Raw genomic sequence first — 13,577 nt, 5'->3', positions numbered from 1 at the left:
TAGGCCCCTACACACAAAACCATTTCATTGAGCAGAAGTTAGAGAGACATGGAAAACCAGCAACTTTGGGATATCAGCTTGAGTTCTGGCTACTTTCATAGTCCTATTTATTGCAGAGGAAAAGAATCAGAGATTTGAAGCAACTCAGAAGACTCACATGTTAAAAAAGTTATACTGAACTTCAACTTTTACACTGTACAATAAAGTTGTTCAATTTCAGTTTGGAAAGTTCCAAATTTAGCAAAGTTGTCTGTTTTACATAAGAGATTCTCAGATTACATCAACTCATATTAACCAATGAATTCTCTTTCCACCTTCCACCCCAAGGGCCTGGTTCATTGAACATTATTTTTCTAGATGGACACCCAACTTCACCATGGCACACAGAAACACTGTGGGATAAACAGTACCTCAAGACAGAAGCTGTTGAAGAAACACCCAAGATCTTTAAGCTTATCATGGACACATGCAAATTTGGATCTGCTACTCACCGCATTAAAATTGGGAAACAGGTTGACTGCCGCTGCAGTGTCAAGAGGAAAGGGGAGAAAGGGCTTAATATCCAATGATGGCTGCAAAGGAGGGGCTGGTGGCCGGACCAGGGCTGGGAGAGCAGGACTCTGGCATGTACCACCTGTAGAGACAAGAGCAAAGGGGATGCTCAGGGACACCAGGCACAGAAGAGAAAAACATCATGACCTTTGGGGCAAACAAATGAAAGGAAGGGAGGGAAGGAGGGAGGGAGGGAAGGAAGGAAGGAAGGAAGGAAGGAAGGAAGGAAGGAAGGAAGGAAGGAAGGAAAGAAGGAAAGAACCAGCTTTCTAGGTCACCGGAAAAAGTAAGAAACACAGTCTACTCCTATCAGCTAAGATTTGGCCATTGGTTCGATAGCTTTGCCATTGGACTGCCAGAGGTAAGTGAACAGCACCTTTCCCTGGGATAATAACTACATGATTATGTAAGGATCAGTCAATATTTCATACTTCACAACTTGCTTTTGTTTTATTGCCTGGAACTCCGGTGCTCGGCACAGAGTCCAAGGGAAAACCCCTGCAATCCCACATTACTTTCCCATTCCTCTATGAAAACTAACCTGCTCAGAATATGCTACAAGTCTTACTGGCTATTTTGCAGAACTGCTCTGTTCACCAACTCAAACTCTGGCAGGATAAAGACCCGAATCTGGAACAGAAAAGAAGCTGAACCACGGGCACAGGCAGCCATACTGCACTGCCCCGGCAACAAGAGGATTAAAAATGCCAGCAAAGCCAGCACTACAAGCCCAACAACCCTGAGCTGTTCAGCACCCTGGAGCTTTGACAATTCAACAACTGCCTGTCTCCTCCCCACTCATGAGTGGGAGGAATTTAGACCGGCACCAATGAGCAGGCAATGAGAATATTACACCAACATAGATCCCCCCCCCCCCCCTGCACACCGGTAGGCAGGCAGCTGCTTGCAAGGAGCATAGCAGTTCTGGCCCCTGCGTTCAGATTATCTGCATTGAGAAGCTGAAAGGATGGAAGCATAGCTTCGGTGTTCTGTCTCCCATATTTTGATAACATTCCAAAACATCAATTTTCTGTTAATTAAAGGCTGTTTGAATCCTAGGAAACTGTTAAAATATGCCAGCATTCTTCTAATCTGAGAGGCAAGCAACAGACTGTGAAAAACCTGCTGGTGAGAAGCCAAGAAGCATTAGGAAAACAAAATGCAGTGAGGTGTTTTCTTGACTCACAGAGTATTCTTGCAGACAGAAGACAAGGGCATACGGTGTCCCTCACTTTCCTACCACCTCAGTTTGAGAGCAGACTATACCAACACCCCATGCACAGATCCCACACCCAATAGGCTGTTGTCCCATCCTCAGCCAGGTACCATAACGTGAAGAAAACACTCTGGAGATATCCCTAGTGATAAATATATCTGGTAGAGTTTGGCAAAAAGTGAGAGAGGCTCAACACCAGAAAGTGAAGCCATATGTATGAGAAAGACCAGCACCCATGTATAAAATCAACTTGTACCAAATGAATAAAATTTCCTTTTTCTAGCTTGAATTCCCCCCTTGAAATATTCTTCAAGAAGAACCAGGCCAACAAAGTTCAAATAAACACAACAAACTGAGTTTTTGCTTCCCCCAACCGTGTGTGTGTGTGTGTGTGTGTGTGTGTGTGTGTGTCAAGGAATAGAGGACAGATGTTAAAAAAAAAAAAAAACAGATAAAAGCAAAATACAGCAAGCCTACATCTACCAAAGCACACCATAAACTCATTTTATTATCCACCTGGTAGTATATTGAGTGTAGGTGGATAACCTTTTCTAGAGAGGCTGTCTATAAAACTTCAATGATAAGCCTGTCTTGAGTTTTGTATTACTAAAAGTTTCCCTTTAATAAAAAGTTAAAGAAGTCAAATAAGGTTTGGTTGAAACCTCTTCAGAAAACAGGGAGATGAAATAAAATTTTTGACTAAAGTCAGCTTTAAAGTATCCACAACTAATGTTGAGCTTCAATATTTCTTTTAAATTCACTCATAGAAGATATTGATATTGTGTGATTATTCTCTGTATTTTGTTTGAGCTTAAAATTCTTCAAATGGGTAAAGACTAACATCATATCATGTTAAAACATAGTAATGAGTTATAAGTTCTTTAGTTGCTTCCACAGAATCTTTCCACTCCCAGAATTGTAAGAACTGAATAGCCAGCTGAATCCTGCAATTATTTATTTTAAGTCCTCCTCTGGTTTATGATTTGGAAGAAGTTAACAAATGCATTATTATTTTTATTATTTTTATCTACCACAGAGTGAGTTACAAAGAATACACACACACACACACACACACACACACACACACACACACACACACACACACATGTTGGATTGCCAGGTAAGTGTATCCAGCCACTAAGCAGGTATGTACTTGGTTATATCTGTGCATAAAGTTCAGGAACATCTACCAAATGGAATTTCCTTCATAGGACATAAAAATACCAGATAAAAGTTACAAAAGTTTGAAATGTTGGGAAAACCATGCAGGCTCATTTCTTCTCCTCCCACCAAACAAAGAGAGAGATCTACAGGACCACTGGCAATGGGGAACACAGGACTGTACATTATTTGCCACTCTATGAAAGTCGGGCTTGACAAATTCTGTGGTGTTAGGGGCTCATTTATTTATAACTGTAATCAATTATGTTTTCTTTTCGGAAAGTCATGGCTCAGGACATATTAGTGTTCATAAGGAAAACAATTCAGAGTACGAAGTAGAGATTCAAAATTACATAAGATCATGTGCCTTGTTGTTGTAAGTGTGTTATAAGGATGAACATATCAGTGTATCTCTGCAATGTTAGAGCTCATTGAATACTAATAAATTTACAAGCCCTGTTAATTTTGTTAGGTGCGATTTGCCAAGCCATCTCAATTTCCCTTGGTATCTAGATGGGGAACATGGGTTCTTTTATTCCAATCTTAGTAATATTTACTCATGTTACAGATCATGCACATAAGCATAAATAATGTAGGTTTCAAACTTGATAGAAAAGTGGTAAAAATGCTGCAGCAGAATTAAAAGAATCTGCAGGGGCCTTGCAAGAGGTAGAAGCTGAAGCAGGGAGCTGATACCTTGTAGTCTTCTTGGAAGTTAGGCCAAAGTTAGTCCAAGCCACAGAGCTGGGACTGAGCTGAGTTGCAGAGGTAAGGTGGAAGACCATGAGGTGAGTGTGTTCATATAGGTCAATGGCTGAAGTCATGTTTCAGTGGGTGGACAGTGACAGCTAAAGATGGTTGAGTCACCACAGTAGCAACTGAGATGAGCTAAAGTCCCAGGACCAGTTGAAAGATTCCAACTAATTTTTCTTAAGGGACAATATACAGGATGATCAGATAGGCAATAGATCCAATCCCATTGCTGTATTAATTGGAATCCTCTTTATGAGATCCAGGTGACAGTGTTGCCATCTGTCATATTAAATAAGATCTCAGACCCAATTTTTCTGTTATAGTTTCATATGGCCAAGTGCTCACATAATCCTTGATAAGGTTATTGGGTGGTACCGTTTTACTTTGAGGGATAATATCTTGTCAATCTGTGACTTATGGGGGGAGGGTGCAGGACAGATGGGGATGTGATAATTGTGTGACAAGGGGAAGGGTCCCCCTGCCTTTGATTTACACTCAGAATAGCAATATTTGTGTGCAAACCTTGTGATTAGACCGTTCCTTGTGCTCCAAATAGCAAAGCTCCCCTAAACCCTGCTGTTTGGATCACAAGGGACAGTCTAATCACAAGACTTGCATTTCAAACTCTAGGTCCAGCACTACATTCATCAGGTATGATTTTATTGGTACAGCTTTATCAAAGCAAAATGTAATCAGTCTGATTTCAGAGCCGTTACTATCTTTCCATGGAAAATTGGTTACATTAAAAAGCATTCAATGAAGGGCTAGAGAGATGACTTGGTGATTCAGAACTCATATTGTTACTGCGTGGCAGGGGAACCAAAGTCAGAGGGCTCACAACAGACCCCTATAACTTCCACTTGAGGGTGTCTGAAGCTTTTAGCCTCCAAAAGTGCGCTCTCTCTCTCTGATACTCCAAACATGCACTCACTCACACATACTCTCTAACTTACTCCATACTCCATACACACTCAGATACTCCACACACTCACACACATTCCACACAGACACACTCACTCACATACATACTCACACACACTCTCAAAATTCACATACATACTTTCACACACACACACACACACACACACACATATATACACACACACACTCACTAACTCACATACACACAAACACACACACACACATACACACTCACATACTCACTCACACACTTTCACATCCCCCCCACACATATTCCTACATGAAAATAATAAAGTTATTTTATATAATGCTTTTATAAAGTGAAAAGCCCTTTGTGTCTACTGAATGAGAGGCTGAGTAAAGAAAGTAAGTTTGATATGGGGAAGATGTGTTTTCAGATTCTCCCATCTTTTCTCTCCTTTTCGTATGTGTGGTTTTTGCTAGCCTATCTTTACAGCTACTGTGTGAACTATAACAAGCATTTAAAAACAAAATAGGTCTGTTCACAAGACACCTGCACCTTCACAAAAGCAATGCCTTGTGAATTTGAAAACATATCTAGCTCTTCATCAATACAGACTGAGAAGCAGAGACAACGAATTTCCCCTCTGAAAAGCAGTGGTAGGATAAATATTGTTTGTTTTAACGGCTTATTCACAGAAACAGCAACAACAAAGCCTTGGGGTTCTGAGTCAGTGGTTATCATCTAGGGCTTATTTTAGGATGTGGTACATGGAGGACCTTGCTTAGATCCTGACCCCCTGGTACAGACATGCTTTAATAAACACAAAAATCTTAACAGCTGTTCAGGCTTTCTGACAGCTGGTGTCAAGATATTTTTAATTGTATCTTTAGAATCTTACCTTTTTTATGTTAACTTTTCTGGATGAATTGTCACAATACTTCAAAGAAGACAGTACAATTAACCTTAAAACTTCTGCACTCACAGCTGGGCAGTTTTGCCACATGCTTTTAATCCTAGCACTCGGGAGGCAGAGGCCAACCTGGTCAACAGAGCTACTTCCAGGACAGCTAGGGCTGTTACACAGAAAAATCCTCAACAACAACAAAAACAACAAATTTTGTACTGGATCCACTTGGTGCTCAGGACAATCATGGACACTCTGTCCTACAAGTTAGCATTAATCTCTGTTGATAGCTTTAACCTCAATCTTAATTTCTGACTTACTCTTTCATGTTCTCAGTTGAGAAGTGAATTTCAGAATGATTAGAGCTTGTTGCCAAATGTTCATCTCAGTATGTAGCTTGAAACTGAAAATCAATTATGTATATTTGCATTTATAGAAAATAGAATAAATTTCTAATCTCCTCATGGGAAAAGTATATTTTATACTACCTGTAGCCAAATTCACCTATAATGAAGTATATGAATATCTGCATATGCATGTATAAATCCATATGTATATTTTAAATATGTTTTTACTGAGATATATATGTTTATATCAAAAAATATATATATATGTACATGTATATATATTAATCAATGATAACTGGGTAACATGTTCAGTTAGATGGGAGAAATAAATTTCATATTTCTATCTCATGGTTGGACAACTACAGACAGAAATGATATATTGTATATTTCATAAAAGCTAGGAGTGTGAAAATATTTTACAATAGAGAAATGATCAATAATCCTAAGTAAATATTCTTACCTTACTTGAAATTTCAGACCCTATAACCTCTTCACTTTTATGTCAATAAATAATTTTATGTCAAAGAATAAAGGTATATTTCAATGAATTTATGATTAAATTGTTAACCTGATTAAAATTATACACAAAAGGAATATTGAGGATATTATAAACAATATTAGATTATAAAGTTACTTGATAACAATCTAATTTGCTACATCTGAATACTATTAACATTTATTTCCAAATATTTCCATAATTGTCATTTCTAGAACCAAGCATGGTATACAGCCTTTTATGCTAGTGCTTGGGAGACTGAATAAGGACAATGGAGGCTCTAAGACCTCTGTGTAGTCTGGACTACACAGAGATAATCTGTCTCAAAATAATAATTTAAAATTTGCTATGTCTCTTGGAGTCAAAATAATTGTAGCATATTGTATAACATTGGGATCCATGTGACAGTTAAGATATGATAGCACTAATATCAAAAAAACACAAAAAGAAATAAAAATTAAACAAAATACTCTACATAGATAATGTTTCAATGTTGTGAAGGACAGTGTACTTGCAGCCAAAACAAAATGCTTTAAAACCAGAAATCATGGGCTGTTGAGCATGCAAGCCTGGTGAATTGTAATGTAAAGATAAATATTAGTCCAGCCTCAACTTGATAGGCCATTCTTTATTGATACCCATGGAATGTCTGTCTTTGTCTGAACAGAAACAGGCTGAGTGGACGGGACAGGTAATGGGATGAGAGGAGGGAAGGAAAAGTATAGTAGGTATATAAAATAAATGAACAAATTCAATAAAAAATTAAAAAATGAAAAGACTAGAGCCAGCAATCTTCAACTTGTTTTGATTACCAGTTAAGTGGAGAAGAGAAAACAATTAAACAAAACACTGGCCACATTTCTTCATAATATGAAGGAAACTCTAAATATATGGTTAGATGTTTATCTACCAGGTGAACATGCTTGCTTGTGTTGCCTCTATTGAGAGGCAGATTCATGAAAAACAAAATGTCAACTGAAATGTGTAATCTTTATTTCTGTTTTATTTTTTTTTGTTTTGTTTTTTTTTTTGTTTGTTTGTTTTTGTTTTTTCTCTGTGTAGTTCTGGCGGCCCTGTAGCTCAATCTGTAGATCAGGTTGGCTTGAACTCATAGATCTATCTAGCTCTGTCTCCTGAGTACTGGTATTAAAGGTGTTTGACACCACTGCCCATCACCCTTGTATATCCTTGTATAGGATAACTACTTCCCCATAAATCTCAGTGGTCCAAAACTTTCATCCAATTCCTCATTCTTTAACTATTCCTAACTGAACACTTAAATTAGACATTTATTTTGAGCTAAGATTTGGAATTAGTGTGTTTTTCCCTGTATTGCTTTCATTGTCTGCATGTTTGGGAGTTCAGAGTCACACTGGAGGTTTAGAGAGAGATAGACTGTTCAACATGTTCTACCTTTAGTTGCCTTAATGGCCTGAAGTGACCTGATCTTGGCAAATGGGCTTGAATGTGAAGATATGTAAGAAAAAGCTGGAAAGTCAACCCCCTGGGGATAACTGTTGTGTCACACACCCTGGTGTTCATCCCAGGAAGGAATGAAGTTTGGAACATGACTCAGAGTATAGCATCCTTCTATAAACACTGACTCAGGAGCTTTCACCCAAGTCTATTGCTAAGGATTAGACTATCCACTAAAGAAAGAAAGAAAGAATGAAGAAAGGAAAGTTTGCTCTTGAACTGTATCCACATACCTCTTTCTTCTTTATTTTATGATAAGACATTTGAACACTCCAGTAATTGACCCTGAGACTAATTTGGGAAGGAAGGCTGGAATGAAGTTCTGACTAGCTTGGTTTTTTCTGCCACTGAATCCATGACCTGGACAAATTCAGGTACAGATATACTTAGTGAGTTCTTCAATGGAAGGAAAATGGACTCTCACTTATTACTGACTTCCCTGAACATCTCTGGCAGCAGATGACACCTGGAGAAGGTTCTGTTAGGAGACACAGGAAAACTCCGAATATCCCTCTAACATATTCTCTTATGTATGATGGTTCATAGCCCAGAATGAACATCTGTCTCACAGGAAATCAATATTTTACCTAAAACTTCCCTCAACAGTCAGCAACTAGTTCTGGAGAACTTTCAGTTGCAAGGTTTTCCTGGTGAGGACTTCCTTGGCCTAATCTTAGCAATCAGCTACAACTACTAAAGAAGTTTTAGTGCCAGAATAGCCAATGTGATAATTGTTGTCTATATGAGGCTACTTTAAAGTTAAATTATTTAAATATTAAATGAAAAATGTGCATTTTTCAAGCACAGTTGAGTCTATATTCCAAATGTTCATTAGCCTCAAGTTGCTTCTATGATGTACAATACATATTAAAAATGTATATATCTGTGGTCAGTACCATCCAGGTGTGGAAGTCTAATATGTACATTATGTCTACATTTATTCAGAGATTGCCAGTTTTAACCTTATACATGGTGTCACAATGTAGCTCAGGCTATTCTGAAATTCCCTATGTAGCTCAGGCTAGCCATTAATTTAATATCATTTTGTCTCAGCTTTCCAAGTACTTGTGCCACTGGCTTGGCTCTGGTTTTCCTTTTCGTAGTAGAAGATAACAGAAAACATTGTACAGATATCAACATGAAATCAATTAATATTTGTTAAATCAAATCAAGCCAATAAATATGGAGTGGCACTTTCTCGTCAATTGCTAGATTATTCAATAAGCAATTCACGTATCTTTCCCCTGCTGCAGCCTATGTCCCAGTACTTTACAGACTGCTAATAGAGATGGAGCTAAGCAGATACTCTTCCTCTTAGTCAGCATTCTGTCCCTGTGAGATCATGGCCACTCTTACAAAGGAAAACATTTCACTGGGGCTTGCTCACAGGTTCAGAGGTACCATCCATTGTCATCATCACAGGAACATGGTGGCACAAAGGCAAACATAGTACTGGGGATGTAGCTGAGAATTCTATATCAGGATTGGCACACACAAGAAAGAGTCAGACACTGAGCCTGGCTTGAGCATTGAAACATCAAAGCTCACTGCCCGTTACATACTTCCTCAAACAAGGTCAGGGATACTCCAACAATGTCACAACTCTAATCCCTGTTGAGGAGCTCCACTCCATAAGGACCAAGCATTTAAACCTATGAGCCTATGAGGTCACTGTTATTCAAACCATGACACCCTGCATTTATCCAAATGTAGATTTTTATTGCATGTGCTACTACAGGTGGTTCCATCCTAAATTTCACTCTGCATAGACCAGCTAAGCCAAAGGAAGTTATATTTGTTTCTGTCATCATTAATTCTCTTGAACTGAATGGTAATAGTTCCTGGAATATTTACCGATTCAAATACATTCATTCAATGCTTCTAGGTAACTTTTTTTTTATATCATTAAATCTGATTTTCTAACAAGATGAGCTTGGTTATAATTTTGGAGATCACATTACTGGTATTGGGTGGCACTGTAATCCCCATCAATCAGATTAATTAAAATGCTTTAAGAACAGCAAAGATTGCATCCTTGTTGTTTTAAGAGACCCACATAGAATACTTCTGCCCCTGCAGTGTACATGAGCTATGTGGGAACTGTAAGCTCTGGTATCCATGGATTTGGGAAACATTTTTGAGTATTTTATAATAGCACAATTTCATCCCTTCAAGAACACTCCCCATGGTGCTGGGATGTGCTTTGTTTAGTCTTAGCCTCAATGTTTCTTCTGGCAGGTTTTGAAAACCACTAAAAAAGCCTAACTTTATTTTTCTAATTCTAAAAAATTTAGTCCCAGGAAAAAGATGCAAAATCAGTTACTAATGAAATTTGAGTATTGGTAGAATCTAATAGATTATTTGCTTTAAGGGGAGAGGAAAATAAAATGCACACTAAATGACTTCAAGCAAGAATGTACATGTGACTTATTTTACTTATAGAAGCCCTGTCATTTAGTCATTATTATATGCTTGATCATATTGTATACAATTTTTCATATCTTACTGGCATGACAATGTAGACATCCTATTCTCAGTTTACAGGAAAAGAAACAGGCTTAACAGACTTACTGAGGTCAGTTTACTCAAGACAAATGGCCTGCTTAAGTGGTAGGGCTAAAAAGAATTGGAAACTAGAAGTGTCTCCTTCTGAAGGCCATATATACATTCTCTCTCAAATTGCTGTCAACTTCTGATTCCCCTAAATTATAGAAGCACTTTGTGGCAGCAGAAACTGTTCTCTGGGCAAAGGGCCTAAATTTTTACATTGAAATAGCCAGGAGAAAGCAGGTATGGGGTTTAAGATTTCAGAAGAGAGAGATATTGCTGAGAGCTTCCAGGAGAGGAAAATCCTCATGGTAAAGTTGTTGCCAAGGTGTACCACATAGGACATTTATATTGTGACAGAATAAAACATGCCATAACAGAGAACAAGGGAACACACAGGTTAGGTGACACACATGGAGCAGAGGCTATCAGTGGCAGCCACCTTGCCTTGAGTCATGTCAGGACGCATGAAGAACAGCAAAGGCTGAGATGGCATCTGGGGAGATTCCTTAGCTCTGAGAAGGTTAATGAGAAAACACAGATTTTTTTTTTCTGGTCATCTTCAACACATTCTCCAACTCCACTAAATTGGAAAACAAAACATGGCGTCCCCTTGATCAGCGTAGGATGCATATACATTTCAACTGATATAGTTTATTTCCTTACATTAACTCAGAAGGCAGAATTGGCTAATAGATGATGGTAAGGAAATTTCCTCTGATTTTTTTTTCTGTTACTGTATGTTTAACTAAATTTCATGAAAAAATTATTTGGGGTAAGAGTAAATGGGGTGTTACTTAAAACTGTTCCTGGCATGTTGTGAATCATTAAAAAAAACCCTCCAAATTTCAAATAATGAGGTTTTATGGAAAACAATAAAACCACTATCAATTATATTTATCATCTATCTATTTGTATATGAATATATTTAATGTATATATATGATACGTTTTCTATTTTTATAACAATTGTTCTTTTTTTAATTTTTTTTATTTAAATTAGAAACAAAATTGTTTTACATGTCAATCCCAGTTACCTCACCCACCCATCCTCCCCTGTTCCCCTACCAACCCCCCTCCCATTCCCTTTCTGCTCTCCAGGGAGGATGAGACCTTCCATGGGAAGTCTTCAAAGTCTGTCATATCATTTGGAACAAGGCCTAGGTCCTCTCCCATGGGTCTAGGCTGAGGGAGTATCCCTCTATGTGGAATGGGCTCCCAAAGTCCATTTGTATATTAGGGATACATACTGATCTACTACCAGAAAGGCCCCACTACCAGACTGCCCAGTCCTCCTAATTAACACCCACATTCAGGGGGTCTGGGTCAGTCCTATGCTGGTTTCCCAGATACCAGACTGGGGTCAATGAGTTCATTTCTGTGAGTTTCTGCAGCTTGGTCTTGACCCCTTTGCTCATCACTCCTCCCTCTCTGTAACTGTATTCCAGGAGTTCAGCTTGGTGTTCTTAATGACTTAGCTATTTAATTATAGAAACTGAATTATGTAATAGCTAATTCAAGCTAAGTTATGGATGCTCATATCAGTTGACTGATACCTAATTTTCTGAGGTCAAAGACAGGGATTCATGACACAATTCTCTTTCTAGTTCTTGAGTCCTTTATAATCAGTTACTCCTATTTCTAATTCATCTAAGACCTTTACTGTTTAGAACTCAAATTCAGTCCATTAGTTAGGTATTTCTGCACACATACATTCGAAAACAATGTAAGCAAGGGCCAGAGAGGTGGCACAGTGGTAAACATCATTTGTTGCTCTTACATGGGACCCAAGTTCAATCCACAGCAGCCATGTCAAGCATGTCAATACATTCTATTATTTGAAATCTAGGGAATTAGATTCCCTCTCTGGACTCTGCAGGTCTTAGCACTCATTTACTCTCTCTCTCTCTGTCTCTGTCTCTGTCTCTCTCTCTCTCTCTCTGTCTCTCTCTCTCTCTTTTAAACAAGAAAATCCCCTGGTTGTGATCACATTTGAGCTTGGTAGATTGTGCTCTTAAGTCTATCCATCAAGCTAGGGGATGCACAGAAGCCGTCTATGAGCCTTGCAAGACAGAGAGTGAATTCATGCTGATGGTGTCCGCATGGGGAACCATCTGGCAAAGTCTTCCACCATGTGTTGTGGGAATTCATTCTGCCTCTTGTCTGTGGACATGGCTTCTTATAAGGAAGACCTCCTCTCCTCTCTCTCTCTCTCTCTCAGGAGCAGAAGCAAGTCATGCAGCTGTTCACATCTCCCCTGGGCAGAATGACAGGACATGGCAGCTGGATTCACAATGGCTACCACCTTGTCCTGGTTTGTGAGTCTGTATTTCCCATTTAATCCCTACAATAAAGACTTATGTAAATTCTCACATCATCTGTCACCCAATATGGAGTCTGTCTGGACCCCACTCATCAACCATGGCTCAGTTAGGATCTTCAGAAGGGACTAAGAAAGGTACCTGGTATTTTTGAGTATTACTGGAAATAAGCACTTGTTCCTCAGTAAACATGAGATTTCTATTCCTAGGCTTTCTGCACAAGCCTAAGCATGCATTTTCTGAAATTCCCTCATGACTCAAGTGTGATCGAGCATCTCAGAACACACAGCTCCCTGAAAGCCCTTCTTCCTTATTAATATGTCTGGATAGAGGAATTTTGTGGGGCGACCTAATCTATATAAACCCCAGAGCTCCATGGAAAACCACATAACTACAAGCCCTAGAGGGAAAGTAGAGGAGGAGCCCTGATCACAGTCTCAGAGAATTAATGTGAGCCCTTTCAAATACACAGGGCTGTTTGCCTTAAATTGAAAAGATTATTTTGTGCTTTTGCAAGGACATTAATCCCAAAGGAAGAACAAAACAAAGTGAGTCAAATTGCTTTGAGCAGGAATGCCTGCTGAGAGAGAAGAGAAATTCTGCAAGAGGCATGTCTTCTGAAATTGGCCCTGTATTTTCCTCAATGATTCCAATCTGTCCTGCATAGACTTTTCAAAAGCTATTACATCTTCTGAGTTTAAGGATCTTTTTCTGAGTTATCAATGTCATTATGACCTTGTCTTATCTGCTGGTGTCATTTACTGCTCTTAGGAAAATGAGGGAAGTACTTTTGGCCCTCACATTTTCCACATCCAGGCCCTTTCTTCCAGGTTCAGCTGAAACACCATGGTTTCCTAAACCCATTTGATACTACAGTCAACTCTGCCCTTTTCACACTTCCTCAGTATATTTCAGGTAG

At 38.7% G+C, this 13,577-nt stretch overlaps 1 protein-coding gene across 3 annotated transcripts in view; it reads right to left on the bottom strand.

The window, feature by feature from the left end:
* Nucleotides 1-13,577, bottom strand: part of Znf385d (zinc finger protein 385D) — a 653,823-nt gene that overhangs the window by 242,285 nt on the left and 397,961 nt on the right. For all 3 annotated transcript variants that reach the window (XM_051206780.1, XM_051206781.1, XM_051206782.1), the window contains exon 2: nt 492-634. In XM_051206780.1, coding sequence (XP_051062737.1) covers nt 492-634 — 143 coding nt within the window. The remainder of the gene's footprint in view (nt 1-491; nt 635-13,577) is intronic.

The sequence above is a fragment of the Phodopus roborovskii genome, unplaced genomic scaffold (genome assembly GCF_943737965.1).
Source record: "Phodopus roborovskii unplaced genomic scaffold, PHOROB, whole genome shotgun sequence".
NCBI lineage: Eukaryota > Metazoa > Chordata > Mammalia > Rodentia > Cricetidae > Phodopus > Phodopus roborovskii.
Note: the sequence above shows the minus strand (reverse complement) of the source record. Positions and strands in the feature narration are given on the sequence as shown.